The sequence below is a fragment of the Electrona antarctica genome, assembly GCF_951216825.1.
Source record: "Electrona antarctica genome assembly, chromosome: 11".
NCBI lineage: Eukaryota > Metazoa > Chordata > Actinopteri > Myctophiformes > Myctophidae > Electrona > Electrona antarctica.
Genome location: NC_136792.1, coordinates 32,496,877 through 32,524,447, shown reverse-complemented (window position 1 = coordinate 32,524,447; position 27,571 = coordinate 32,496,877). Strand labels below are relative to the sequence as shown.

Genomic DNA, 27,571 nt, shown 5'->3' with positions numbered 1-27,571 from the left:
GTCTGTTTGGTTCCAGTTGTACACTCACTGTAGGTGTTACATTAAAACACATGATTCTACAGTGCAGGTTAACATTAGGTGATTAGGCACACCATTTTATTTGTGGTATTCTTTATTCTATCAAAACGAAGTATTATACGTTTTATGCCTACTATTTGACAGGTGAGAAATACCACAGCTTTGTGTTGATAGAGGAGCTGTCGCAGTGTGTGTACATGGTCTGGCTGAATAAATACTCAGTCACATACTGCACAGGAGGGAAGGTTATCGCCGCGGTCGGGCAGAAACCGTGTGTGTGTGTGTGTGTGTGTGTGTGTGTGTGTGTGTGTGTGTGTGTGTGTGTGTGTGTGTGTGTGTGTGTGTGTGTGTGTGTGTGTGTGTGTGTGTGTGTGTGTGTGTGTGTGTGTGTGTGTGTGTGTGTGTGTGTGTGTGTGTGTGTGTGTGTGTGTGTGTGTGTGTGTGTGTGTGTGTGTGTCAATTTAACAACACTTTAACAAGGTGCAGATGATCAGAAATCAGCAGAGAGTGATCGTCGTTTGCGCTACTCTATGCCGAATTGAAGTGGACTCGGTCCCAGACTTTTTTTTTCTCCCTGGAAAAAAATTAGCCATTAGCAAAAACGTCTGGGTTTACGAGGCTAGACCGGATCACACAGGCGATTTAGAAACATAGACCAGGCTTTCCTCCGAGGTGGGAAGTCTGGTGACGTGAGGTTACTTCTCGTAGTAGACTCATACACCTCCATCAGCAGACGGGTGAACACCAGGTGCTGGTCGCCATAGACTGCATCGACCGTGGAGATGGTTGGCCAGAACCTCATCTCAGGCTTGATAAATGGCAAAGGGTACGCACTACGCAGTGTACAATATGAGATAATAGTACTGTAGTAACTGTACTATTCTTGCCTCCAATAATTAACTTTTCTTTTTTTCCCTGAAAGGCAATGTTTTGGACAGACGATACTATTTATCAATGTGTTGTCTTTGCTGGTCCCATGAGAGTACACTGACCCTCTGGTCATAGTCTCGCATAGCAAGACAACTATTCCACAATCTCTGAATGCTATATAGAGTCTGGAATTACCTCCCGAAATCCGAGCAAGGAAGCTGGCATTTCCGTTCACGAAAATCTAGTCTACTCCCATATCTCTATTAATTAATTCATTCATCCATCATTGTTTCTTCACAGTTGTGTATGAGCATCGCTCCCGGCTGGAGAAGTCTCTTCAGAAGGAAAGACTGGAACACAAAAAGGCTAAAGAAGGTAGGAGAAGTCCTATCTACTCTCAGCAGGTCAACGTCTCACGGCACACCCCTGTATTCACTGTTATTAATGAAAGTAGCCGATCTGCAAGCTCACAACGTGTATGTTACCATACAATGTCTGAGCTTACAGATAGCCTACTTTATTTTATTTTTGAGGGGCGCTAGCCCCTCCTATGTCCAGCTTTGAGGGTTTGTGTAAACACAAACATTGTCCCAACACAAACATTGAATGCCTTTGACAATGAATGGCCAGTTTTGAGTGTTTGTGTAAATACAAACATTGTGTAAACACAAACACTAAAGACAAAAGTGAGGATGCAAATTGTGATTGGCTGAAATGAGATGATATGCTGTATGATAACTAAGAGCCCCTCACTTCACACGGGTGTGATTTTTTTAAATTTATATATATACTGTATATAATTTAAATGTATTAATGAGAGATGCTAGGTTCACAACATTAAATATTGTTTTAGGGGTACAGAGTTTGCCTCTGTATTGTGAAATGATTGCGCAAAAATACTGATATACGATAGTAGTAAAAAAAATATATGTGTTTTTGTATAGTTTTATATTGCAAAAAAATACAGCACAGTGAACCACTGGTTTGTATCTATATTCGTTATGAATACATACAGGTGTAAATTGGCGTGCCTTTGGACACAAATAGTTGACACGCACTGATGGTAGATGTAAATGTAGAGCATTGATTGGTTGTTGACTTCTGCTCTGACTGCTGTTTTACAGATTACCTGGTGTACAAACTTGAAAATCAACAATCACTGAACAAGGAAAAGGTATTTTGAGGCAGTGGTTAAATACCCCACCTGTTGCACACTGTACATTGGCTGTGTTTGGAACCATGCAGTGTGCGAGGTTGTAACTGTTTTGTTCTGCTCAAACAGCAAGATGCCGGCAGCAGATTCAACTCTTTACATGTGCAGCACCAGATGCTTAAGGTGAGTTTATCTATCCCTCTGACTGCCAAGTGTAGTTTAGTCCTGTTGTGATCCTGTTGTGACAATAGAACATTTTGATTAACTGTTGCATCCCAGTATGACTCATGTTGGTTTGTCAACTACTGTGGCTGCTGTAGAACCAGCATGATGACCTTAAGAAGCAGTTCTATGAGCTGCAGGAGCAGCATCAGGTCCAGGGAGAGGAGCACGGGCACACCCTGGACGAACACAAGGACCGCTATGACAAACTGCAGCAGACCAAAGAGACGGAGATCTCCAAACTCAAAGGTACTGACGCACCATGCTCAAGGGACCTAACGTTTCACTTTTTCAGGGTTTTTATTGTCTGCCAATGACAAGGTTTTCTCGTCATATTCTTCAAATTGCCCAACTCTTGCATGTACTGTATGTGTATAATATATCAGTGTTATTCAATGATACATACTGTAGTGTAGTTGTACACACGGACACAAACAGTATACATGAGTCGTCATGACTATTGACTATCATTAATTTCCAAAGTCTACTACTAAGTAGACTTTTTACTTTCAACTAATACTGCAGTTTGAAGCTCAAGTCTAATGTTGTCGAATAACTTTTCTTTTTTTTAACAGATTTTAAAGGATTATTCTTAATGCAAGATTACAGTAAAACTTAATGTCTGGAAATGTCATTGTCTTGTTTCCATTCGGGTCCTGTGCACTCACACACAATCAAGACATGAACAATAAAAAACAACAACAATTTAGACATCTCAAAAACATGGAATCTATGTACAGGTTGAATTACATGACATTGTTAGGGGTTATGATGCTGGCTATAAAAGAACAAACAAACAAAATGTGTCCACATGCACTGCAGAAAACAATAAATTACCTGTCCATTATATGTCCAGTTTTAAAGTGTATGCTTTATGTTTTTCTAACTGTAGAGCATTCATATAACCTAAGAGAGGAGAACAAACAGCTAAGAAAAGCCCACCAGGACATTCATGTGCAGCTACAGGATGCAAGGGTGGGTCATACATTTTATGTTCAATTTGAGTGTGATTAATTCATGTGATTTGCAAGAGTCAATGTCACATTGCAAGGTCATAGTATAGCCCCATGCTTCTCCCAAGGTCAAAGTATAGCCCCATGCTTCTCCATAGCATGTGGTGCAGGTAGGAGAAGTAGAAGTGTACTTCTAGTTTAATTTGGCTGACGCATAGCAATGATTGATTGATTACAATGACAATTTGAACTTGAAGAGCCCAATAAACTAATCAATTTGAAGTCCTATAAGAACTTTAAAAAACAAAACATCTTTGCATTTTGTGTAGATTACGCATCAGGACCTGAAGACAGCCCACGACCAGCTTGCACTGACCTTAGAGGACCACAAGAGTGCGCTGGCAGCAGCTCAGGTAAGGCCACACAGCATACAGGGGAAACCACCTACAGCAGCACTACTTATCAATTCCCAACCCAACAATTCTCAACCATCTTTGTCATTTTCATTGTTGATTATTGTAAGGGGGGGGGGGGGGGGTGTAAGACCATCTGGCCAATATATATACTGTGTATACCCAGAGATAGTGTAGTGCTAAGAAACCTCTGCATTTCTTTACCCATGTATTGTAGGCTTTTTGGTGTCCGGTCCGCGTATTTGAATGAATCATAGAATTCAGTATACAGGACTGCAGTCCGTCTTGTTTTAAATTCTGAATAGAGGGTATGCGTGTGACATCATCATCAAACCAGGATGTTATGCAGGAACGCCTACTGAGTGGCAAAAAACTACTTTCTGGCCTTGACAGCCCATACATCCACACAGAAAAGTTAAGCTCACTTTGCCTGTTGCTTTGCCACTCGATTTGCCACTCGATGTGCCATTCACTTTAAGCATGCGCATACTCTCTATTCCATTTCGAACCACATCAACGGAAATCTGGAATCGGATAATATTTTCATTTTAAATACTTATTTCTACGTTTGATAACCATTTCTAAACGGTATTCAGAAAACGCTGAATACCGTGGGTGGGTCATTTGAATGGACGTGGCTGTCTCTCCTTGAGACTGACCTTTCCTCACATACTCAATAGTTTTCTTGAGTATACAGCACTGCTCTCTCTCTCTCTCTCTCTCTATCTCTCTCTCTCTCTCTCTCTCTCTCTCTGTCATTTTTGCACTTGTCTTTCTTTTTCCCTCTCTCTCACTCTTCTTTCCGTTTCTCCCACCGGGCAGACAGACATGCACACATCTCTTTCCTCCTCCCCAGGGGTGCTGACTGAGTTTAGTCAGGGCTGTCATAGTGATACATCTCAGACAATTCGTTGCTGTCGGAAACCTTGTATCTCCGTATTTTAATGTTGTTGTTTTTTGTAAATGAATGCCCTACTTCGTCATGTTGCAGTGTCACACAACAAAATTGCTGATCTACAAGCTCACAAGCTGTGGCATTGTGATGTGTTGTGAGCTTGTAGATCTGTCATGTTGTTCTATAGAAAGTGAAAGTGGTTAAGTGTCTGGGGTTCATGTTGAATCAATGACAAGTATTATAACAAGTGGTTTACACATACAGTAGGAACGCAGGTTCTTTCTTCCATTTGCTGCAAAGCAACTGCTTTGGACATACAAGGTTTCCACTGGACAGTGACAATGTGCTACTGCTGCAAGTCAATCTAGTGGATAGATATACTGTACCAAAGGAAGTGGACAGAGGCTTGGGGCAGTATTATGCGTGTCTTAAGTACCAGGTCTTATTACTTAACTTAAGACCTGGAGGGTGTGATCAATGCCATTTGGCTATTCTGAGTGGCCAAACAGCATTGACCACGCCTCCAGGTCTTAAGTTAAGTCATAAGACCTGGTACTTAAGACACGCATAATACTGCCCTTGGTGTTTTGGATCACTCTGATATCCACTTTGATACAAATGAACACACCAACAGCCCTGTATACTGGCCATTTTTACACATCCGTCGTACTATTCATCGGTTCATGCTCATAATATGCAAACTCTTCTCAGGTTGTCCCCCCTCATTTGTGTCACGTGTTACATACCGCATATGTTGTGAACACCTGTTCTGCTCACCTCATTCTGTTCTGCTCACCTCATTCTGTTCTGCTCACCTCATTCTGTTCTGCTCACCTCATTCTGTTTGTTCTGCTCACCTCATTCTGTTCTGCTCACCTCATTCTGTTTGTTCTGCTCACCTCATTCTGTTCTGCTCACCTCATTCTGTTTGTTCTGCTCACCTCATTCTGTTCTGCTCACCTCATTCTGTTCTGCTCACCTCATTCTGTTTGTTCTGCTCACCTCATTCTGTTCTGCTCACCTCATTCTGTTTGTTCTGCTCACCTCATTCTGTTCTGCTCACCTCATTCTGTTCTGCTCACCTCATTCTGTTCTGCTCACCTCATTCTTGTGAAAGTTACAAAAACAAACCCCACTTTCGGTTTGTTGTCATTCTGGTCTGACGGTAGTAGAGGGTCTCAAAGTGGGGCCCAGGGCTCTTTGAGGGGCTTCCACGGTGTCTCCAGGTAATTATAGATAGTTAGGAACTTCAATAGACCCTTACAGGTCTGGAACTCTAATAGTGTACAAATGGAACCAAATGGACCATTACGGTTTCCATTTAGTTCCATTTGTACACTCTCAGGGTTATTTGGGATCCTTGGCCTAGTAATGCATCACAAACTGGGATCCTTGAAATTAAAACGAGAACCACTGGACTAGAACGACTTGAAAAAGACTATATTGGACATGCTGGTGGAGAAGTGCTGCTGTCTGTCAGACACTTAGCTGACAGATAGCCTTGCTTCTTTTTCCTTCTTGCTGCTACTGTTTATAATGCTGTGTGTGTATGTGGTCTTGTTTTTTGCCCCATCCCCTCTTCTTCAAAAGGCCTTACCTTTTGCCAGACCATCATTGAAAATTAGAATCTGTTCTTAATGACTTGCCTGGTTAGATAAAGTTTCTCAGAAGAAGACGGGGCGGTCTTAGAGTGCTTGTGAGTGAGTTGCCGTTAGTCACTTTATAGAGAAGTTAGTCCAGTGATACACTTTTTTTTCCTCCTTTCTTTTTAGTGAAGATGCGTTAGTTGTAACTGTACTTTGACAACGTTATATGTGTTTGTGTCACCACCAGATGCAGGTAGATGAGTACAAACGTCTCAGGGAGACTCTGAACAGGATGCCCAGCTTGGGACACGGCCAGCAGCCCCCGGTCGCAGCCGAGTCCCACGTCCAACCTGCCCCCATGTTGATTGAACCACACAAAGAGGAACACCCACACGAGGACCAGCAGCACCAGGACACCCAGTCCAGGGTAATGTGGCAGTTTGGGAATGTGTCCATAGAGCACTGAAATCTGACGTCAATATCGGTAGAGGGCGCACAGGTTCATGGACTTTTTATTTGCATTGTAATCCCCATAGGGGGATTTGAGATCGCCTCATATAATAGAACTGTGTTTGAAAAATAAAGAAATCATCCCGGTTCACTCATATGGATATCAAGAATCAACTGACTGTGGGAAAACGCTAATGTTACTGCTGCTGAATTAGTTACATTTTCGATAGAAACAGACGTATGTATGAAATATGACTGACTGACTGTCGTAAACGATACAGAGACACCTCCCTGACAATATCGCATTTTTGGACCACAGTTCTTATATGAGACAATTTTAAAATGACGCCATGTTATTCTCCATAGAGAAAAACTTCCATGAACCAGGGGATGAGCGAGTGACGTCAGGACTTCGGCGGTCTATTAGGGCTGAAACTAGTGATTACTGTATTTTCTTAGGCATTATTTTATCGATTGATTCTCCGATTTATCGAATAAATCGCAGTTAATAAATATATATATATTCATATTTTTTTGATGTCCAGCTTTTGGTGTATGTGCACAAACTTTGTCCAACACAAACATTACCGGTACATCCCATTGACAATTTTGAGTGTTTGTATAAACACAAACATTGAAGACAAAGGTGAGGACGCAAATTCTGATTGGCCGGAATGAGATGATGATGTGCGATGATAAGATCTCCCCTCACTTCACACGGGTGTGATTTGTCGTCTCCACCAGGCCGAAGGCATGGGGAGAGAGTATTTTTTGCACTCTGTGAGTGTGTGTGTGTGTGTGTGTCCGTCTGTGTACAGTTAATCTCCGGCACCGTTAACCTGGTCAATGCCAAATTTTGCACACACACTCCCTGGATGCCAACAATGAACCTCTGCCCCACATTTTCCAGAATGGCCTGTTATAGCGCCACCAGGAGGCCGACTTTTGAAAAACACATTCAAAACACATTTTTGGAACATAATGCCTCAAATCATCCAATTGCCAAGGCTTAAGAAGAAATGGCACCCTTTTCACATTAGGCTATTATAGCGCCACCAGGAGGCCACAACCTGACCTGCCCTGGTGGAGACCTATTCTAGTTTTCTACTGTATTTCAACAAATTAACCGTTTAAGCATTCTTTTATATTTCGTCATGCAAAAATAGTGACAAGAGACGGTCTACAAGCTCACAAACAATGCACAAAACATTTTCAGATGGAGCTCTACACTAAAAAACATATTCATTTGCAGGTCCCTGACGTGGAAAAAGTTTGAGAACCACTGGACCACTAGTTCTTAAACATTTGCTTTAGAATTCATGGAATTTCTTAGATTGTTGCCATTTATTTCTGAAATTATTTTGAAAATGAATTTCCGACTTTTAAACATTTTTAAACAATTAAAAAGAAAGGAAACAATAAAGGGGATATTTACGCTGCGACCGATAAAAATGGACCCACTTGACAGTGTCACACAATCCTCTTAAATGTTCAACGCCCCTCTGCTCTGCAGCTGGACCTCCAGGAGGAAAAAGTTCATGTCCAGTCAGAAGTCCCCTCCCACCCCGCGGTGTCCCAGCCTGCCATGCCGGAGGAGGAGGAGGAGGTGGACCGAGAGGGAGACGCGGAGCGGAAGAGGGAGCTAGCGGAGGAGGAGATGGCTCAGGCCGGAAAGCCTGAGAAACTGGAGGAGGAGGACCCGGACCAGCCGCACGATGAGGAGGAGGAGCCGGAGCAGGAACAGCCGGACGAGAACGCTCTGGACCGCCAGAGGCGCCAGCCTCAACCGGTCAGAACTGGTTTGGGAATTGGTTTTTGATCAGTGGTTTCCAAACAGTGGGTCCATTTCTATGACCTGACTCCGTCAGATGGGGGCGGTATTGAGTTCAGAACAAGAGTGAAGCAAGCTTCTGTCAAGCGTTTTCATTAATTAAAAAAATTATAATTTCATAAATAAATGCCAACAATCTGAGAAATGCCGTAAATTCGAGAGGCGTGATGTTTAGGAAATATATTCTTACAGCAGTTTGGTAATGCAATAGGCACCCCCATAACTCTTCAGATTTACAGACCTGTAAGGGTCCATTTGGTTCCTAACTATCAGTAATGTAGCTGGGAACCCCCTGAAACCACCTCAACGACTCCTGGGGGTTCCTGGACCCCACTTTGAGAACCACTGGTATATATTTTCAATACTTAATGTGTTAGTTAAATTGGTGGTTGTGCCAGAATTGCAGAGGTAGTTCCTACACACCTGCACGTGGTTACATTTAATGAAATCATTTTCATGTTTACGTCTTTGATCAACACTCTGTGTTGTTCTATTAATGTTCTACATCATCACAGTAATTGATTTAATCGTCCCAAAGAGAGATCGTACATTCACCGTGTTTACCTTTCAAATTAACACCAGCTGCTGTTTTTCTGTCAGTTTGTTTTCCATCTGTTCATCTTCCCTTTTTCTGATCCCCAGGCGGAGCAGCACGACGAGGCCCACCTGCATCAGGAGGCCCAGCCACATCAGCCGGCCCAGTTGCACCCGGAGGCCCAACTGCATCAGGAGGCCCAGCCGCACCCGCCGGCCCAGTTGCACCCGGAGCCCCAGCTGCAGCAGCGTGATACCCACGTCAAGGTGGCGCGCGAGAAATCGCCCTTTGAGCAGCAGCGGGAACAGCAGCGCCTGGAAGCTCAGAGGGCCCTGGAGCGCAGGAAGCTCCAGCTCCGTCAGGAGGACCTGCAGGCCCAGAGGCAGAGGGAGCAGATGGAGAGGGAGCAGCGACTGAAGGCGGAGCAGGAGAGAGAGGCACTTCACCACAGGGAGTTGGACAGGAGGGAGCAGCTGCTGAGAGAGGAGCAACTTAGGTCAGGGCAGTGACTGTGCATGCAAAACACTGGCTTCGCTGTGTGTGTGTGTGTGTGTGTGTGTGTGTGTGTGTGTGTGTGTGTGTGTGTGTGTGTGTGTGTGTGTGTGTGTGTGTGTGTGTGTGTGTGTGTGTGTGTGTGTGTGTGTGTGTGTGTGTGTGTGTGTGGCGTGCGTGCGTGCGTGCGTGCGTGCGCGCGCGCGCGTGTTCCAACATTATTTAAATAAATAACAATAAATATATTACCATGCACATTTGTCGTTGTCTGACCCAGGAGATCAAGCTTGTGGATACTAATATCTGAAGAAAGCTATTTGAATCGCCTATGATTACATTCTCAAATTTAATTAAGAGCTTGTGACTAAAGAGTAACTACATTGGAACCATTGGAACAAAGGTTCTTATTTCCATAGCCTGAAAAGTAACGGCTTTGAACATAACAATTGCTCCACCCGACAGTTGTCTATTATTATTATATTCAAAATATTTAAAAAGGTAAATGTGGCTATTATACTGTATATAGCAACAACTACCACTACACACAGAGGTGTTCTCAGCTTGAAAGGTATACAACGTATACCACTTCTTTTTGAGGGGCGCCTTTGCGCAGCTTTCCGGGTTTGTGTGAACACAAACATTGTCTTGTGATTGGCTGATCACCCCATGCCGATGATTTGATTGGCTGAGCAAAGTACATATTGAAGATAAAAGTGAGGGCAGAAAAGTGAAGATGCCAAATGTTATTGGCCGGAATGATATTTGTGATTGATTTGATTGGTTGAGCACGGAATGTGATGTATGACGATAAGAGCGCCCCTCACTTCACACGGGTGTTATTTTTTTATTTTTTAAATAATCAGCAATAACAAAAAAATAACACCTGTGTGAAGTGAGTGACGCTCTAATCATCGTACATCATCATCCAGAATGGTGGTCCCATATTGGCGAAGGGTTCCCACCGACATACATATGCCGATTTGCTCTACACACATGACATAAATTCTCCATCCATTGACAATGGCATTTAGACCGTAGGACGTGTGGAGCCGGCCTAGCTAATCCAACCGATGGATTGCGAGGACGTGTACACACGTCCTAGCGCATTTTCATTGATATCAAACGAGAGAAAAATATTCTGATTTATTTTCCTTTTTTGGGGGGGTTGGCCTCTCCTTCTGCACCATACTCCTTGCTGTTCGCACATGCGCGTTGCCGTTCACTTCCCTGTTTACCGCTCAGAAAGAAAGGCTTGCATCTCCTAATCTAGGGAGCTCTCCATGGTTTTGACCAGATGGATATACTAAGCTCTTCATTTCTGACTTCAACATGCCTCTCGTTTAAAATATGAACGCAAGGGATTATCGAGCGACTTTATCGTAATCATAGCAAGGTAAGCAAGCAGCATTATTTAGGGGGGGGGGGCTTTCAGAGTAAAAGCTGCCATATCTGCATGGCACCCCGAGCTGCTATTTTGAAAGAAATCCCGGCGCTGATTGTGTTAATGTTTGTGTTCAGAGAGAATCCACACTATAGCTCCCCTCAAGGATGTGAATAAATTGGAATCTTTTTGAAAAAGGTGTCTGACTGCCGTTTGTCATCACTGTGTGTGTAGGAAGAAGAAGGAGTACGAGAGCATGGACAACGACATCGCCCAGGGAGAGGACGACAATCGCATTGATGATGAGGACGGTGAGTACCCCTGACTTTCAGCTTCACCCAGCTGATGGCTGCTCAGATGGTCATGATCATAGACTAACCTTCACGTAAATGTAGTGTATAATCTGGTCGTAAATGTTGTGTATGTTGGATACATCAATTCCTAACCACTGTAACACAATATATATTGGCTGTTAAAAAATAATAGCTGATTTACAAGGTCACAACGTGCTATGAGCTTGTAGATCAGCCTTTTTTTTAAATTGAAAGAAACCGATAGAATGGATTATTTTGGCGAGGACGATCTAAGATGGGCGATCCATTGTCATGACAATGGTAGCTACCCGATGCTAACGCAAGTAGCATTATGGCTTGATCGATCGAAAGCGCTATAAAAGCGCAATTGCCATTGATCAGCGGCAATGGCGGTAAGCGTAGTATTAAATAATAGGCTTCAATTGACCTAGATCTATGCCAATGGCGCGGAGGGTGTTAAAATAAAAATGAAATGTTTCAGAAATATATAAAAGAAAAAACAAATCTTGTATGGGGACAAAATATTTTCTGATGTGGGTCCACGGCCAAATACATATACATTTGGGAATCCTTGAAAATGTTTGACAACCACTGTTTGGTTTTTTTAGGTTACAATTTCCTCTAGTCCTGGTGCCATTTTGAGTCCATATTAATAATGTGTGTCCTTGTCAACAGAGAGGGATCTTCATGGGGAGGAAGAAGAGAAGCATGATGACGAGGATAATAGAGTGCCGGTATGACCATCCATCCTTCATGCCCCTTGTTGGAACTGAAGGAAGCTCACGCGCATTACGCCGTGACACATTGTGAAGCTTGTCTACTAAGTAAATCAGACACGCTGTAAACTCTGGTTGATCCGAGAAAGCTTTTATGTCCTGCAGTTGAAGAGACACAGTCCATCTAAATGCTTTCTTCAGCTCCACTTCCATTGGAATGCATTCCTTGTTTGCAAATGTTTTTACTTTTAGTTTTTTTACTTGGGTCCTTACTAATGTACTACCTACTTACTAATGTGTCCTTCTATAAATGTGTGAAATCTGTTTGTGTATCTCTAGAACCACCTGACCGAACTCATTCAGATTATTATAAGAAGGGATGCAATTACCTGTTTTGTGGGGTATAATGGGAATGAATGAGTAGTGTTAAGGGAATAATAAGTAAACTAAATAATAAATAAAGTAATACAATTACTTTTGAAAAAAAAAGATTTTATTGAGTAACGAACCCAACTCTGTTTATCAACCCATCTAATCAACGCCTTACTAAACTCACTTAATATCACCTCTTCATCTATTCACACAACCCCTTAACTCTCACTACATATCACCAATTCATCCATTCACACAGGCCCTTATCGCTCACTAGATTTCCAGTCCAAACCTTTTCAAATCTTCACCACTGCCATTCTCGTCGTCTTCTCCACTGCTATGTTCCACTCCCCCCCCCCCCCCCCCCCCCCCCCGGCCTGTAGGCGGCGGCAGAAAGCGATGTGGATCCCGAGGACGACCCCAACAACCAGGGGGAGGACGAGTTCGAGGAGGCCGAGGACCAGCGGCCGCAGCACCGGCTGCGAGGGGAGGAGGAGCAGGAGGAGGAGGAGGAGGTGGAGGAGCCGGTCAAGCTCACAGACGGAGCTGCGCACGTAGACCCTCATCAGCCTGCCGTGGAGGAAGAGCTAGTGGTGAGATGGAACATTTCAAGTGATTCTCAAAACTTTATCACTATGCATGCAGACCCTTTGTACAATGTCAGTGTTACAAGAGCCCATTTGGTTCAATTTGTACATTGTCATCTTTGTGACACTCTGATGCACACTCTGTCTGACAGTCACGTATGCGCACACGCATGCACGCAAACACACACACACACACACACACACACACACACACACACACACACACACACACACACACACATATACACAATAACCAGCCCATGGATGAGCAACTAGCAGATTGGCTAAAAAATATTAAATATTAACAAGATTGTGTGTACACTCAGATGGCTGGGAATCCAGATCAACAGGAAGACACACTAGATGACCAGTACCAGGAAGAGGGAGAGGATGAGGTCTGCACCTTACACACACACACACACACACACACACACACACACACACACACATTTGACAAAGTGTAAGTCAGTTCTGTGCCCAAAATATCACATAGACTGTGATCTGTGTCTGAACACTTGCATACTTACATAGTTGTAAGAGTGGAACAAAACTTAACCTGTAAACATTGATTGGCTCCCCCGTAAGTGCACAGGTCCACCTATTTAAACCATTTTCAATTTAGAAATAAGACCTAAAAAATACAAATATAAAATATATTAAACAGATGGCGTATAAGTGGATGACTATTGTTTTGTTGTTGTGGCTGCTGTGTGTTAGGCTCCGGAGGACTTGGCTGGTGGTCCCAAGAGAGAAGAGGATCTGGAGGTGGAAGGGGAGGACCCATATAATGAGGAGAATGGAGAACAGGTGAGTTCCACGGACTACTAGAGCAGTGGTTCCCAAAGTGGGGTCCGGGGACCCCTAGGGGTCCTTGAGAGAGTTCCAGGGGGTCCCCAGCTAAATGATAATTAGTAACCAAATGGACCCTTATGGGCCTGTAACTCTGAGAGTAACGGGTCCATTTTGTTCCATTTGTACACTCTCAGGGCAGTATTATGCGTGTCTTAAGTACCAGGTCTTATTACTTAACTTAAGACCTGGTACTAAGAGCTTCAAGGTTTTTATTGTCACATGCAGTTACAATTGTGGCAACATTGCTGACAGTGAAATACCATTGAAAATGCAACATTTAAAATATTCAAGAAGTAATACAAGAAGATTAAAAAATATAATAATATAATCACTAATCAGTGCAAATACTGTAGCACATGTGTTGCTCAATAGAATAAAATAAAATCACATCAGAACAGCCTGTATTCTGATGTAATCTAAGTACATTTGTATTTCGCCATGAATTGTATAGGGCTTACGTGGTTAAAGAACTCCAGGCCAGTGTTTTTTAGCTTTTTCTTGTGGGAAGTATAATATTTTGATATCTAGCATCCCAGGCAATCCAGCCTCATTTTCACAACATACAGTACATTTTCATAGATTTACTGTATTGTGTGTTTTCACCTGTGTTCATTTGCAGACCATTTGGGTGTGTTGTAACCGTAACCTAACCAGAGTGTGGGGTAAATGAAGGCTTGATAAGGTGTCTGGTGTCTAGGTGTCTGGTTACCACCAGAGCCTGCTGATTTACAGCCAGGTTTACAGCTCAAGGGACAAGCCTGCGAAATATTTCACTGCAACTGCAATACAACATCAAGCTAAGTTCTGCAAGAACCACAACAAAATAAACTTCCCTTTTTTTGCTACAAGATTTAAATCCAATGAGGGATTAGATATTGCAAACACAGCTCTTCTGTGCCTTTTGTTCAGCATGGCCTTGGCTTCGTTCAGGCTTTTATTTTCAATATGGCAAAAAATAAGTTAATAAGTTGGAATATGGAGATAAGAGTAACTATTATTTTCATTGTGTGTGTGTGTGTGTGTGTGTGTGTGTGTGTGTGTGTGTGTGTGTGTGTGTGTGTGTGTGTGTGTGTGTGTGTGTGTGTGTGTGTGTGTGTGTGTGTGTGTGTGTGTGTGTGTGTGTGTGTGTGTGTGTGTGTGTGTGTGTGTGTGTGTGCCTGTGTGTGTAAACTGAGTGCAGTTTTAGCATCTGGGTTGTGAACTTGCTGTGAACCCTGCAAGCATACTGTACTGTACATTTTACAGAAATCAGGGAGTGCCGGTAGTAAATGTCCCCTCATAGCCTGCAGGTGGATTTTGGGGTGGAGGAGGAGGTGGGGTTGAATAAACGCAGGAATGTTGGAGCAGCAGCAGCTTATTGTCTCCGCCAGGCTGAAGGCATGGGGAGAGAGTATGTTTTGCACTCCGCGTGTGTGTCTGTGTGTGTGTGTGTGTGCGTGCGTGCGTGCGTGCGTGCGTGCGTGCGTGCGTGCGTGCGTGCGTGCGTGCGTGCGTGCGTGTGTGCGTGCGCGTCCGTTACCAGCTAATCTCCAGCACCGTTGATGAACCTCTGCCCCAAATATTCCTCAACGGCCTGTTATAGCGCCACCATGAGGCCGATTTAGGCAAAACATATTTCTGTAGATTACTCGTACACATTTTATCCATACATCACACAATTCGGTATACACTATCTCCATAGTCATGTGATCAACACGGATCTGCATCATTTCCCGTCTTCCATCCTGATTGGCTAAGATTGGCTTCCAAAGCTCACATGATTGGTCCGTTTCAAACAAAATGCCACAAATCACAAACAGTGTGCAATTTCCGTGAAATTATACATTTCCACTAGGCCGAGGACGACATGCCACAATTATTTTTCCATATCAGCCTCACGGTGGCGCTATAACAGGGCAATTCCTGTTTTTACCTATAACTGCATCGATCTGTATACAACTTATTTATGCACTCTCTAGAGGCCATGGAAAAACATTTTCCCTGCATCCCTCCACATCTGCCGGTTATAGCACCACCATGAGGCCGATTTCTGCAAAACACATTGTTTATGTTAGTCGCACAGATTTCATCCAAATCTCACGCAAATCGGTACACATGATCTCTAGTCATGTGATCAAGACGAGTCTGTTGGATTTATCTGATTCTACACTGATTGGCTAAGATTGCCTTCCAAAGTTTTCAGGAGTGGCCCGTTTTGTACAAAATGCTGCACATGTCCTGCTCATCCAGAATTCTATCCTCAGAGATGCTATGAGTGATCTGGCTCTGCATTTCCTCAACAAAATAGAAAAAGAAAATTGTTGCAAAAAACAAACAAACAAAAAAACATGTTTCTATTACTCCTAAACATTTTGCCAAACATCACACACACTCCTATCCTCCTGGTGGAGACCTGTGCCCAGAAGGGAACTTTTTCTAGTTAGTTCTCTGTCCGCTGCCTCCTAAGTCAAGTAGGAAAAATCTTTGACTCTCACTCTGTTGATGGATGGTTGGAGTGATAGATAAATGTAGAGTTCTGTTGCAAATTTTGGTAATCAAAAACAGTATTTTTATTCATAGTTCATTATCTTTAAGGTTGATGTTGAGTTGTCTGTAAAAAAAACACACTCCTGTGAAGTGAGGGGCGCAGTGAGGGCAGTATCAGGCAGATTACGTTTTACATAACGCCTTACTGCCCTAAACAAACATTAAAGTACATAGACTTGGCTCTGAAAGCCATGCAAAACCTTCGCACACCTTGATTAGAATAATAAAAGCACACTCACACACAACACAAGGGATGATGTTCAGTTGTAAAAAAGCAAAAGTTGTATCCCCTTTGAAACACCTGTAAGTAAGCTTTGTCGAGCCATTGTGGCCCATAGGGATGGAGCCTATCTCCTGTTTCTGTTGCATGAGTTACCTTGATGTACAAGTATGTTGCATTGTTGCAGGGACTTGCCCCAATCCAACCCTTGATGCTGAGGGAGGCATTGGGTCCCATTTTTTTTTAAAGTTTTTGGTATGGCCCGGCCAGGGATTGGACCCCGACCTCCCAATCTCATAGTGGGCACTCTTAACCACAAGGCCACTTAGCTGGTTTGGAATACCTGTCACGTTACATTAGGGCATTTTTGTGATTATTCTATTGATACACTTTTCGATTAATAGAAAAGATTTATATAGCAAACAATAGATTAACCACTTAAGTGGTCGCACAACGGTGTTGTGCAAATATTTTGACCAATCATTAAATTAAATTATCGATTGTTCTTTGCATAACCGGTTAGCCTGGGTTTAAGATTCGGTCGGGAGCGGATGATGTCTTACGTCATGTTGTAGTCACTGGTTTGTAGTTATCAGGCCGGAACCACACCCGGAATAAGAACTACCCCACATAATTCCCCGAGATCATCATTTTAGGGCCTACCCAATAAAATCCTTGATGCGTTATAAACGAAAATAAATCGCTTGGATGCACCTGTGACGTATCCTCAGTGATGTATCCCAAGGTCATCGGGGTTTCGGGTCTCGCGAACCTCATACCCCTCACTCGGGTGACCCAGCCGGGGTGATCAAGTCCCGACTTATGTCCCAGTAGCTACCCTCGATCAGACCCACTAGGGAAAGACCAGGGCCACTCAATCCGTTGGATCCACTCCGGAACTACTCTGCCGGGACTGGGAGGTACAATTCTGGCATGTGGAGGGACTAGGTTCTGTGGGTTGACTCCTGTCCGGGCCCCTCCTACGTCTCACCAGGTCCAGTTTTGCTGATTTTTATTTTTAACTTGATCGATTAAAAGCACTATAAAAGACGTAGATCTGCACCAATGGCGGGGGGCCAGAATAATTCAAATGACGTGGATTCACGCCAAAGGTGGGGAGTGGTTAATAAGTGGGGCAGCCATAACTTCCAGTGTGCCTGTGTCTTCATCACCCATAACTCCCAGGGTGCCTGTGTCTGTGGGCACCCAAAACTCCCAGTGTGCCTGTGTCTGTGGTGTCAGTGGTTAATAACCGGGGCAGCCATAACTTCCAGTGTGCCTGTGTCTGTGGTGTCTTCATCACCCATAACTCCCAGTGTCTGTGGTGTCTTCATCACCCATAACTCCCAGTGTCTGTGGTGTCTTCATCACCCATAACTCCCAGTGTCTGTGGTGTCTTCATCACCCATAACTCCCAGTGTCTGTGGTGTCTTCATCACCCATAACTCCCAGTGTGTGTCTGTGGTGTCTTCATCACCCATAACTCCCAGTGTGTGTCTGTGGTGTCTTCATCACCCATAACTCCCAGTGTGTGTCTGTGGTGTCTTCATCACCCATAACTCCCAGTGTGTGTCTGTGGTGTCTTCATCACCCATAACTCCCAGTGTCTGTGGTGTCTTCATCACCCATAACTCCCAGTGTGTGTCTGTGGTGTCTTCATCACCCATAACTCCCAGTGTGTGTCTGTGGTGTCTTCATCACCCATAACTCCCAGTGTCTGTGGTGTCTTCATCACCCATAACTCCCAGTGTCTGTGGTGTCTTCATCACCCATAACTCCCAGTGTCTGTGGTGTCTTCATCACCCATAACTCCCAGTGTGTGTCTGTGGTGTCTTCATCACCCATAACTCCCAGTGTGTGTCTGTGGTGTCTTCATCACCCATAACTCCCAGTGTGTGTCTGTGGTGTCTTCATCACCCATAACTCCCAGTGTGTGTCTGTGGTGTCTTCATCACCCATAACTCCCAGTGTCTGTGGTGTCTTCATCACCCATAACTCCCAGTGTGTGTCTGTGGTGTCTTCATCACCCATAACTCCCAGTGTGTGTCTGTGGTGTCTTCATCACCCATAACTCCCAGTGTGTGTCTGTGGTGTCTTCATCACCCATAACTCCCAGTGTGTGTCTGTGGTGTCTTCATCACCCATAACTCCCAGTGTGTGTCTGTGGTGTCTTCATCACCCATAACTCCCATTGTGTGTCTGTGGTGTCTCCATCAGGACGAGGCGAAGGAGGGAGGTGCCAAGAGAGAAGCGGACCATCACAAGAAGGTGGGCCAGAACAATGAGGAAGACAACTACGAGGAGGAGGAAGAGGAGGTGGACGAGGAGGACACTCACGTACGGGGCAAGCCAGGGACCAATCGGAGGGCAGAGATGTGAGACGGACATGGACCTTGACCAATAGCTGTGCCTGCCTCCCACCCCCCTCCCCACCCTCCTCCTCCGCCCCATGGATTGTCATCGGAGTTGGGACCAGCAGTCACCTGGTGGTCATTCATGACTGGGTTTATTCCACCTGGAAATGGCATGGTTCTCCCACAGTGTAGAGGTGGAACTGAACTGAAGGACCTCCACTGTGGAAATGGACTTCTGAGAGATATGGGATCTTATTCTATTTTTTTTGTGTTATTTCCACACTCGTCTGTCTGTCTGTTTTGTTCTAATTGTCCCATCTGCGGACAGTAAAAAAAAGAATGTATTGTGTGTGTGTGTGTGTGTGTGTGTGTGTGTGTGTGTGTGTGTGTGTGTGTGTGTGTGTGTGTGTGTGTGTGTGTGTGTGTGTGTGTGTGTGTGTGTGTGTGTGTGTGTGTGTGTGTGTGTGTGTGTGTGTGTGTGTGTGTGTGTGTGTGTGTGTGTCGCTATTTCTGTTTCCTGTGTGTGAGTCCTCCCTGAAGCAAGCGGCATCATCGTACACGATGGACAGCTAAAGTGTGTGTGTGCGACGTGTGTGTTTATGCAATGTCCTTTCGCGTTCCATTTGTTTTAGCGTCATATCTCGTATTATCTCTCTAATGTTACTATCAGTAGGTTGCTGCATTCCAATCAAACTGATGATTTTATACGTTATTTATTGTTGATTGTGACAATTCTGACAATCTTGGATGGCACAGTGATACTTTTTTTTGTATGTTTCTTTTTTTTAATGTCTGAATTAACTTAGTTGGTTACTGCCTGCAGCAACGATGTCTTGAAACTGACATTCAGGAATATTACCACTGTATATCAGCGCACACAATCCCAATGAGAAACAGCTCTGTTGTAGTTAGGGCAGGGATATTATATATCATATGAGAGACTAGATATCGCCTTGGATTTTGAATATCATAATAATCAGGATATGGTGTCGTTTAAAATCACTTAAACCGTATTTTATACTTCCAAAATAGCCCATCACGCAATCCTTGCTCTTTTTGACATGTTTTCGATAATTTTTTTAAGCAAATGTATATTATAGTAACTACGATATTATCATCACCATATCGACATTGAAGTATTTGGGAAAGAGTATTGTGATATTTGATATTGTCCATATCGCCCAGCCCTATGTCCCATGAATAAGTGCCTATTTAAATTTAGGAAAAACTGCAACACCTACAACTTTTCTCTATGAAAAGTCCAAAGCGTACAGCAGGCGAGCAGCTCAAGGACACAGAGGGACTCCGCAGTTCCGTGAGCGGGGACTTCAGTTGAGGAGAGATACTGTAAGTGCCACAGCAGTTTAATGATGAGGCTCTTGCAATTGGTTTCATGAGCTCTGGATGGAGGGTTACTGTTTTCACACAGTCACACACCCACATCTTTATTCTACTGTACAATAGTAATATAAATCTACTTGCAATTTGTATATATATTTTTTCCACCAGTTCTTTTTCATACCAAAACAGAGGGAGACTGTATTCAAGTATGTAAATCATAGGAAGTTGTGAATGAATAAACACGGTGACGGTTTTGAAGATTTTATGCATCAGAGCTGGTTGTGATTCTGTTCTAGTCCACTGTCTGTCAACGTCGAGGACCACCAAGGTCCCTTACGGGTCTCTAACTCTTGAGAGTTAAACTAGAAAAAGTGCCCTTCTGGGCACAGGTCTCCACCAGGAGGATAGGAGTGTGTGTGTGATGCTTGGCAAAATGTTTAGGAGCAATATAAACGTGCGTGTGTGTGTGACGCAGCTTGGCCTGTTGTAGCGCCACCATGAGGCTGATTTGAAAACTGTCAAGTGGCATTTCTTCCAAAGCCTAGTGGGAATATGCATGCACAGTTTCACCACAATCGGACGCTGCGTTTAGTAGTTGTGGCGATTTGTACAAAACAGGTACAAGGCGGGCTACTCCTGAAAAGTTTAGAAGCCAATTGTAGCCAATGAGGGTGGATTATGAGAAATCAAACAAACCCGTCTTGATCACATGACTATGGAGAGCATGTGTACCGATTTGCGTGAAATTTGGATAAAATCTGAAGGAGTAATATTAGAAAATGTGTTTAACATATGTCGGCCTCCTGGTGGCGCTATAAAGAGCAGATGTGAAAAATTCCAGGCAAAGGTTTTTCCTTGGCTTCTAGGGAGTTGGCATACAAAGTTATCCACAGATCCGTGCAGTTAGAGGTAAAAACACTTTTTGGCCAGTTATAGCGCCACCATGAGGCTGAGTTGAAAATGTTCATGTGGCATTTCTTCCTCGGCCTAGTGGGAATGTGCGTGCACAATTTCACGGATATCACACGATGTGTCCATGATTTGCAGCATTTTGTTTGAAACTGAGCACTCCTGCGAACTTTGGAAGCCAATCTTAGCCAATCAAGATGGAGTCTGAGAAATCTGAAACACCCGTTTCGTTGAATGGCTCTAGAGAGACTGTGTACCAATTTGCGTGATGTTTGGACCAAATCTGTAGGTGTACTGTCCAAAAACTTGTTTTGCACAAAGCGGCCTCCTGGTGGTGCTATAACAGGCCGTTCTGGAAATTTTGGGGCAGAGGTTCATCGTTGGCATCCAGGGAGTGTGTGTGCAAAATGTGGCATCGACCGGGTTAACGGTGCCGGAGATTAGCTGTTCACAGACGGAAGGACGGATGGACGGACGGACACACACACACACGGACACACGGACGGACGGACGGAGTGCAAAACATACTCTCTCCCCATGCCTTCGGCCTGGTGGAGACAATCAACCTTTTTAAAGTGATTAAACCCAAACAATCTGTTCATAGGGCATTAGAGCCAACACTAAGAGTATATAAACCTTGCTTCCCCTCTGGTCAATATCAATGGACAACAAAATAAAGCGTGGTTAACAGGTTATGAAATGTCTCACTGGCCAATGAAGCAAAGGGGTGGGGCAAAGCCACACCAGTGGAAGCCAAGATGGTAAGTGAGGACTTGTTGAGTTGATTATGGGTTTACCTGAAATCACCTGACTCAATTATTTATTATTGAAGTCAACAGCACTATTGGATAATAGTGTGCTTGGCGATGTGCTGCTTGGTGCAGAGTGAGAACAAAATGTTTGCTCAATATTATGCCATACCTTGGTGTCGTTTTGATATTGTCAAAAGTATGCATTTTCAGTAGGGGAAAGTACATTTACGATTTATAGGCATAATAGAAGTCTTATCCGGAGAAACACAAGTGCTAGATCAGAGCGAATGGCACGCACCCTGTCAACAAAATGACAGGGTAATTTGTCACTAAGTGAGTGAAAAACAATTTAGTGCTTCAAAGTAGTTACTGTGGAGGATACCAGGCTGACATCAATCCCAGCATTTGATCAAAATGCAATCTAAATAACATTCTTAGACAAATGGTATATGTTTATGTAAATATACATAGTGACCAAGTACCCAACATGCTGTAGATCTGCATAGTATATAACTTGAGGGGGTTCCAGGGGGTCCCTATGCTATTGCTAAATGACGGGTAACTGAGAGTATAAATGTGGGTCCGTATGGCCTAATGCATCGTAAACTGGGAATCCTCAAAATGATAAGGTTTGACAATCACTGGTATAACTAGCATCTAGGCAACAGGAAGTGATGGAAGGAAAGTGCTATGGGATGAGGCAGTCTGAGAAGGACTGCGGTGGGAAATGGACTGTGAGTGCAGTGCTGACTGGGGGTTCATTCCACAGCTTGGGAGCCAGGAGGGAGAACAGTCTATAGGATTGGGACTCAATACCAGGGCTGGACTGGCCACCGGGCATACCGGGCATTTTCCCGGTGGGCCGCGACCCTAGGGGGCCGCCATGATAAAAAAAAAAAAAACGTTTTATTTTATTTTATTTTTTTTTTGACAGGCAGGCAGGCCAATAGGCGGCAGGCCACCAGAAAAGGTCCGGGCGTGCTGCCATTCTGGGGTAGCGCCCCCCCTGACCCCCCCCCGGCGGTGCAGTGCAGGGGGGGGGCCACATAATATTATGTTGCCTATCTGCGCGCTGGTTGTGGTGGGCCGGTCTGGGCCAAATTCACGCGAAAGTGCCCGGGCCGAATTTTTGTCCCAGTCCAGCCCTGCTCAATACATTTAGTAAAAGGCAATTGCTTTTCCCTCATGAGGCAAACTTTGAGAAAGCTTTCTTTAATGAAGAAAATAATATGGAACTTTCAAGAGCCACATTGTAGGCCTACTTGAGAGGGATTGGTTGTTGAGGGTGCATTCATGCGAAATGGTTACCATCAGGGTGGCACAAATTGGCACTAAGACAGTGATTTGTTTTTCATTTCGCATTAGGCGACTGACCCCCAAGGACCCAACTTTGAGGACCTCTGAACTAAGTAACTTATCAAGAGTAGCATTCAAAGCAGGTACTATTTTATTTTACATGTATTTTATTTATTTTATACATTTTGGTCTTTTTATGCATTTATTTGATAGGACAGTAGACTGACATGAAAATGAAATGGAGGGACACACTATGGGGGGACAGCAATAGCAGCCTAGGCCATTCATTTCAGATTTCATGAGCAATCATATTTCTACTTAACTTAAGTATTATTTCAGTGAAGTAGCAGCAGCTGCCCCCCCCCCCCCCCCCCCCCCACCACCCCCAATTAATCTCCCTCTTTTGTGTTCTCTTCATTGCCTTCCGGTTGCTGTTTGCATTGATTGAATTCTTTATTAACATGTTTGATAATAGTACGGCAGTAGGCTACAGTCAAGCTCTGCACTGCGTAAGTGTGTATTATTCTCTGTCTCTGTCACACACAGTGACACACTTTCTCTCCTGCATTTCTATTTCTTACACTCTTTTTCTCTACTCCGCCCCCATTTCCGCCTTTGCTCTCTGCCTTTCATCGTGTGTGTGTGTGTGTGTGTGTGTGTGTGTGTGTGTGTGTGTGTGTGTGTGTGTGTGTGTGTGTGTGTGTGTGTGTGTGTGTGTGTGTGTGTGTGTGTGTGTGTGTGTGTGTGTGTGTCCTCCCTGAAGCAAGCGGCATCATTGTACACGATGGACAGCTAAAGTGTGTGTGCGTCGCTATTTCTGTTTCCTCCCTGTCATCTTCCCTCCATTGGTATCAAAATAGCTCATTTCCCCAGGAGAATTGTGGGATGTTGGTGGAGTGTGAGTGTAACAGGTGTCTCATTACTGTGCTCATAGCCTGCCCCAGGGAGAGACTCACACCTTGCTATCACACACACACACACACACACACACACACACACACACACACACACACACACCTACACAACTGTTTTACGAAACTGTATTACTATACTATTATGAGACATTTAGGACCTAATTTATAGATAGAATGAAAAAACATCGCATGGATGCACCTGGGACGTATCCTCAGTGATCCCAAGGTCATCGGGGTTTCGGGTCTCGCAACATCATACCCCTCACTCAGGTGACCCAGCCGGGGTGATCAAGTCTCGACTTACAGCCCAGTAGCTATACCCTCGATCAGTCCCATTAGGGAAAGACCAGAGCCACACAATCCGTTGCTCCGGAACTACTGTGCCGGTACTGGGAGGTAGATCAGTCTGGCGCGTGGAAGGACTAGGCTCTGTGGGTTGACTCCTGTCCGTGCCCCTCCTACGTCTCACCAGGTCCACTCCTGCTCTCACAAGGTCCAGGACCTGTGTGTTGCACCAGGCTCCCAGCACCAGATAGAGTATATATTGTGGTGAAAATATTTTTTTTACCACTGTTTGTCATTTGTAACCCTGACCCTAAAGACTGAGTTTAATTGCGTTTACTCAAAATTGGATGTGTGACAGCATCACAGAACTGTATCTAACAATGTAACCACCAGGAAAATGTTCCTTGCAATGTCTATTTATGAAATTGTATATCCTATTTGTGGGGATAGTTGGTCCTTACAAGTATAGTAATACAAGTGTGTACACACACGTGTGCATGCACGCACGCACGCACGCACGCACGCACGCACGCACGCACGCACACACACAACAGTGACAAGCAATTGTTGCAGAGATAATTCTCCTCCACAGCTATCTCTCTGTTTCTGTTTTTGTATCTGTCTCCCTCTGTGTGAGTGAATAACCACACATGAATAATTCTAATGTGTTGACTGCCAAGAACCAAAGTCTATCTTCAGATGCATTGATTGTGGTGGAATGTTACAAAGTATATTTACTAAGGTACAATTTTGAGGTACGTTTACTTGAGTGTTAGTCTACTTTATAGTTATTATACTTCTCACTCTCATCTCAGAGGCAAAATGTAGGCTACTTTTTACTCTAATACATTTGACAGCTTCAGTTACTATGCAGAATTGTATTATTATTTGTATTATTATAATGAATTGCATTTTTAGAGCGCTTTTCCAAGTGCTCAAAGTGCTTTACAATGGTTCATTCATTCATAAATTGGGAGGTGAAGCGGCGAACAGTCGACGCCAGCGTCCTCACTTCCCACATTCACACACCAACTCATTGGAGGCAATGTAGGGTTCAGTGTCTTGCCCAAGGACACTTCGACATGTGGACAGGGGGAGCCGGGATTCGAACCGATCTACAAGATCAGATTTTTTCTTGTTTTACATTTACTGTTTTACTTCTACAAGTACATTTGGATGCCAATACGTTATCTAAGTGATTTCTGAATACAGGTATACGTGTACACTATTTTTATGTTGTGTTATTGCTACTTTTACTTAATAAGTCAAACAAAAATCTGATTACTAATTCCACCTCTGCCTTCTTTCTTGCCTGCTTTCAAAGTCATGAGAAGTAGGTATATTTGCAATTGAATACCCATTTTATTTTTTCTGTGATGTGCCATTTTACCCTCATGCAGTATGTGCCCGTCATTATGGGCTGTAGGCCTAATGATTATTTACAATTTACAATTTAGGCAATAGCAAACGCTCTTAATCCATTCCACATCTGCCTGTTATAGCGCCATCATGAGGCCAATTTTTGCTAAACACATTTCTTTATATTACTCAATCTGTATTCACTACCTCTATAGTCATGTGTTCAAAATAGACCTGTTAGATCTTTCACTTATTACTCCTACACAAGTACACATTTTGTCCAAACATCACAAACACTAAATGATCCTGGTGGAGACCTGCTTTTCTAGTTAAAGCTATATTTTTCTTCAAAGCTTCAGTATGCCACAGGGGGGAAGATACCGTGAAATACTAAGCATATTTATTTGGTACAACTAAATGTCATGCCGTTGCATCTTTGTCGCAGTTAGCTGGAGATAAAGTTATGTATTTATTATCTCAGACACAGACACACATAAACAAATCCTAATGAGGCATTTGACTGGTAGTTTGTTCCCAGGTCTAATGCTCGTTACAGAGATATGGAGTGTGTCTCTATAATTGTGCTGTGTGTGTGTGTGTGTGTGTGTGTGTGTGTGTGTGTGTGTGTGTGTGTGTGTGTGTGTGTGTGTGTGTGTGTGTGTACTAAAGATTCTGGTTGGTGTTTGGGTTAATAGGACTAAACATTTAGAGGTTAAATTTAGGGGTTAGGGTTAGTTGCTGTCCGCACACCAAAAATAGCAGAGCTTGCATATCTGTTATTTTCAGCTTTAAAGTTAGTGGTAGAAATGGAAAATAATTGTATGGCATTCAATGTTGATGCCCTCTTTGTATAGTAATACTGTACAAACGTGTGTGTGCGCTTGTGCTCGTGTGTGCGTGCGTGCATGTGTGTTTAGAGAGTCCTATCATGTGTGGTTGTTTGTGTGCATACTATGCTTGTATGTACAATAAGCGTGTCTGTTACATGAGGTCTACGGGTCATTAAGCAGTCAGTCAGGGGAGGACACAGAAGGCTATTATGCGAGTCTGGTCTGGATGCTAAATGTTTGATAAGCCAGCAAATAACGGATGTCCTGTTGTGTTACACATGACCCATGGTGCACTGACTGCACTATTGAAACATAATGCAGGGGGCTCAGGGACGGCAGTGTATGCTCTCTCAGAGTTAAATAAACACTCTTTTACAGTATAAATTGTGGTCCCAGAGATAAACATCATATAAAAATGTGGGGTCTGTCTACTCAAACTGGGGGTCCTTGAAATGAAATAAATGGTTGAGAATCACTGCTTTATATCGCATACAAATAGGGCAGCTGAACAATCAGATGAAGCTGTAGTGTAGTGTTTGACGAATGGAATCTGTGCAAGTGACCTAGCTGGTGAAGGAACTGAGCATGATGCCAAACGTTTGCTCATTTGCTGCAGATGGTGTGGTAGAATTCACTGCCGAGGAATCCCTGTGCAAAGACCATGCAGTGCTGAAAACTGCTACAGTGGCCACCTTCTTTGATTCACAGACGTAATAAACTAAGGCAGTTTATTTGTAGATCAGCCGTTTTTGCCAAATGATCACCACCGCGGGTGTTCTAATCCACCGCGGTGCATCCGGCTTTGTCAAGCGTCTATACGCCCAATGTTTGGGGGAGGGAAGCCAGGTGGGGATGGTGGTATTTGTCACTACACAACTAATATTCCTATGGGCTGGGGCGGCACCTGTCAGCGAGGAGTGTTGGGCGGCAGGAATCGGACAAAGGCTCTATGCCCTCCCCGTGGGGGCTATCCCCACTAGGCTCTATGCCCTCCCCGTGGGGGCTATCCCCACTAGGCTCTATGCCCTCCCCGTGGGGGCTATCCCCACTAGGCTCTATGCCCTCCCCGTGGGGGCTATCCCCACTAGGCTCTATGCCCTCCCCGTGGGGGCTATCCCCACTAGGCTCTATGCCCTCCCCGTGGG

General features: G+C 43.9%; 1 protein-coding gene across 2 annotated transcripts in view; it reads left to right on the top strand.

Moving 5' to 3' along the window:
• golim4a (golgi integral membrane protein 4a) overlaps nucleotides 1-20,346 on the top strand; it is a 33,396-nt gene extending 13,050 nt beyond the window's left edge. Inside the window, exons 2-16 of one of the 2 annotated variants that reach the window (XM_079513587.1) lie at nucleotides 1,189-1,263; nucleotides 2,013-2,062; nucleotides 2,171-2,224; nucleotides 2,362-2,512; nucleotides 3,156-3,238; nucleotides 3,546-3,629; nucleotides 6,358-6,537; nucleotides 8,074-8,349; nucleotides 9,034-9,422; nucleotides 11,034-11,110; nucleotides 11,789-11,847; nucleotides 12,585-12,794; nucleotides 13,115-13,183; nucleotides 13,506-13,595; nucleotides 18,604-20,346. In XM_079513587.1, the coding sequence (XP_079369713.1) occupies nucleotides 1,189-1,263; nucleotides 2,013-2,062; nucleotides 2,171-2,224; nucleotides 2,362-2,512; nucleotides 3,156-3,238; nucleotides 3,546-3,629; nucleotides 6,358-6,537; nucleotides 8,074-8,349; nucleotides 9,034-9,422; nucleotides 11,034-11,110; nucleotides 11,789-11,847; nucleotides 12,585-12,794; nucleotides 13,115-13,183; nucleotides 13,506-13,595; nucleotides 18,604-18,765 (2,009 nt within the window). In that variant the 3' untranslated portion in view covers nucleotides 18,766-20,346. The remainder of the gene's footprint in view (nucleotides 1-1,188; nucleotides 1,264-2,012; nucleotides 2,063-2,170; nucleotides 2,225-2,361; nucleotides 2,513-3,155; nucleotides 3,239-3,545; nucleotides 3,630-6,357; nucleotides 6,538-8,073; nucleotides 8,350-9,033; nucleotides 9,423-11,033; nucleotides 11,111-11,788; nucleotides 11,848-12,584; nucleotides 12,795-13,114; nucleotides 13,184-13,505; nucleotides 13,596-18,603) is intronic. The other variant, XM_079513588.1, reaches the window with a different exon arrangement.
• Nucleotides 20,347-27,571: the final 7,225 nt, after the last annotated feature.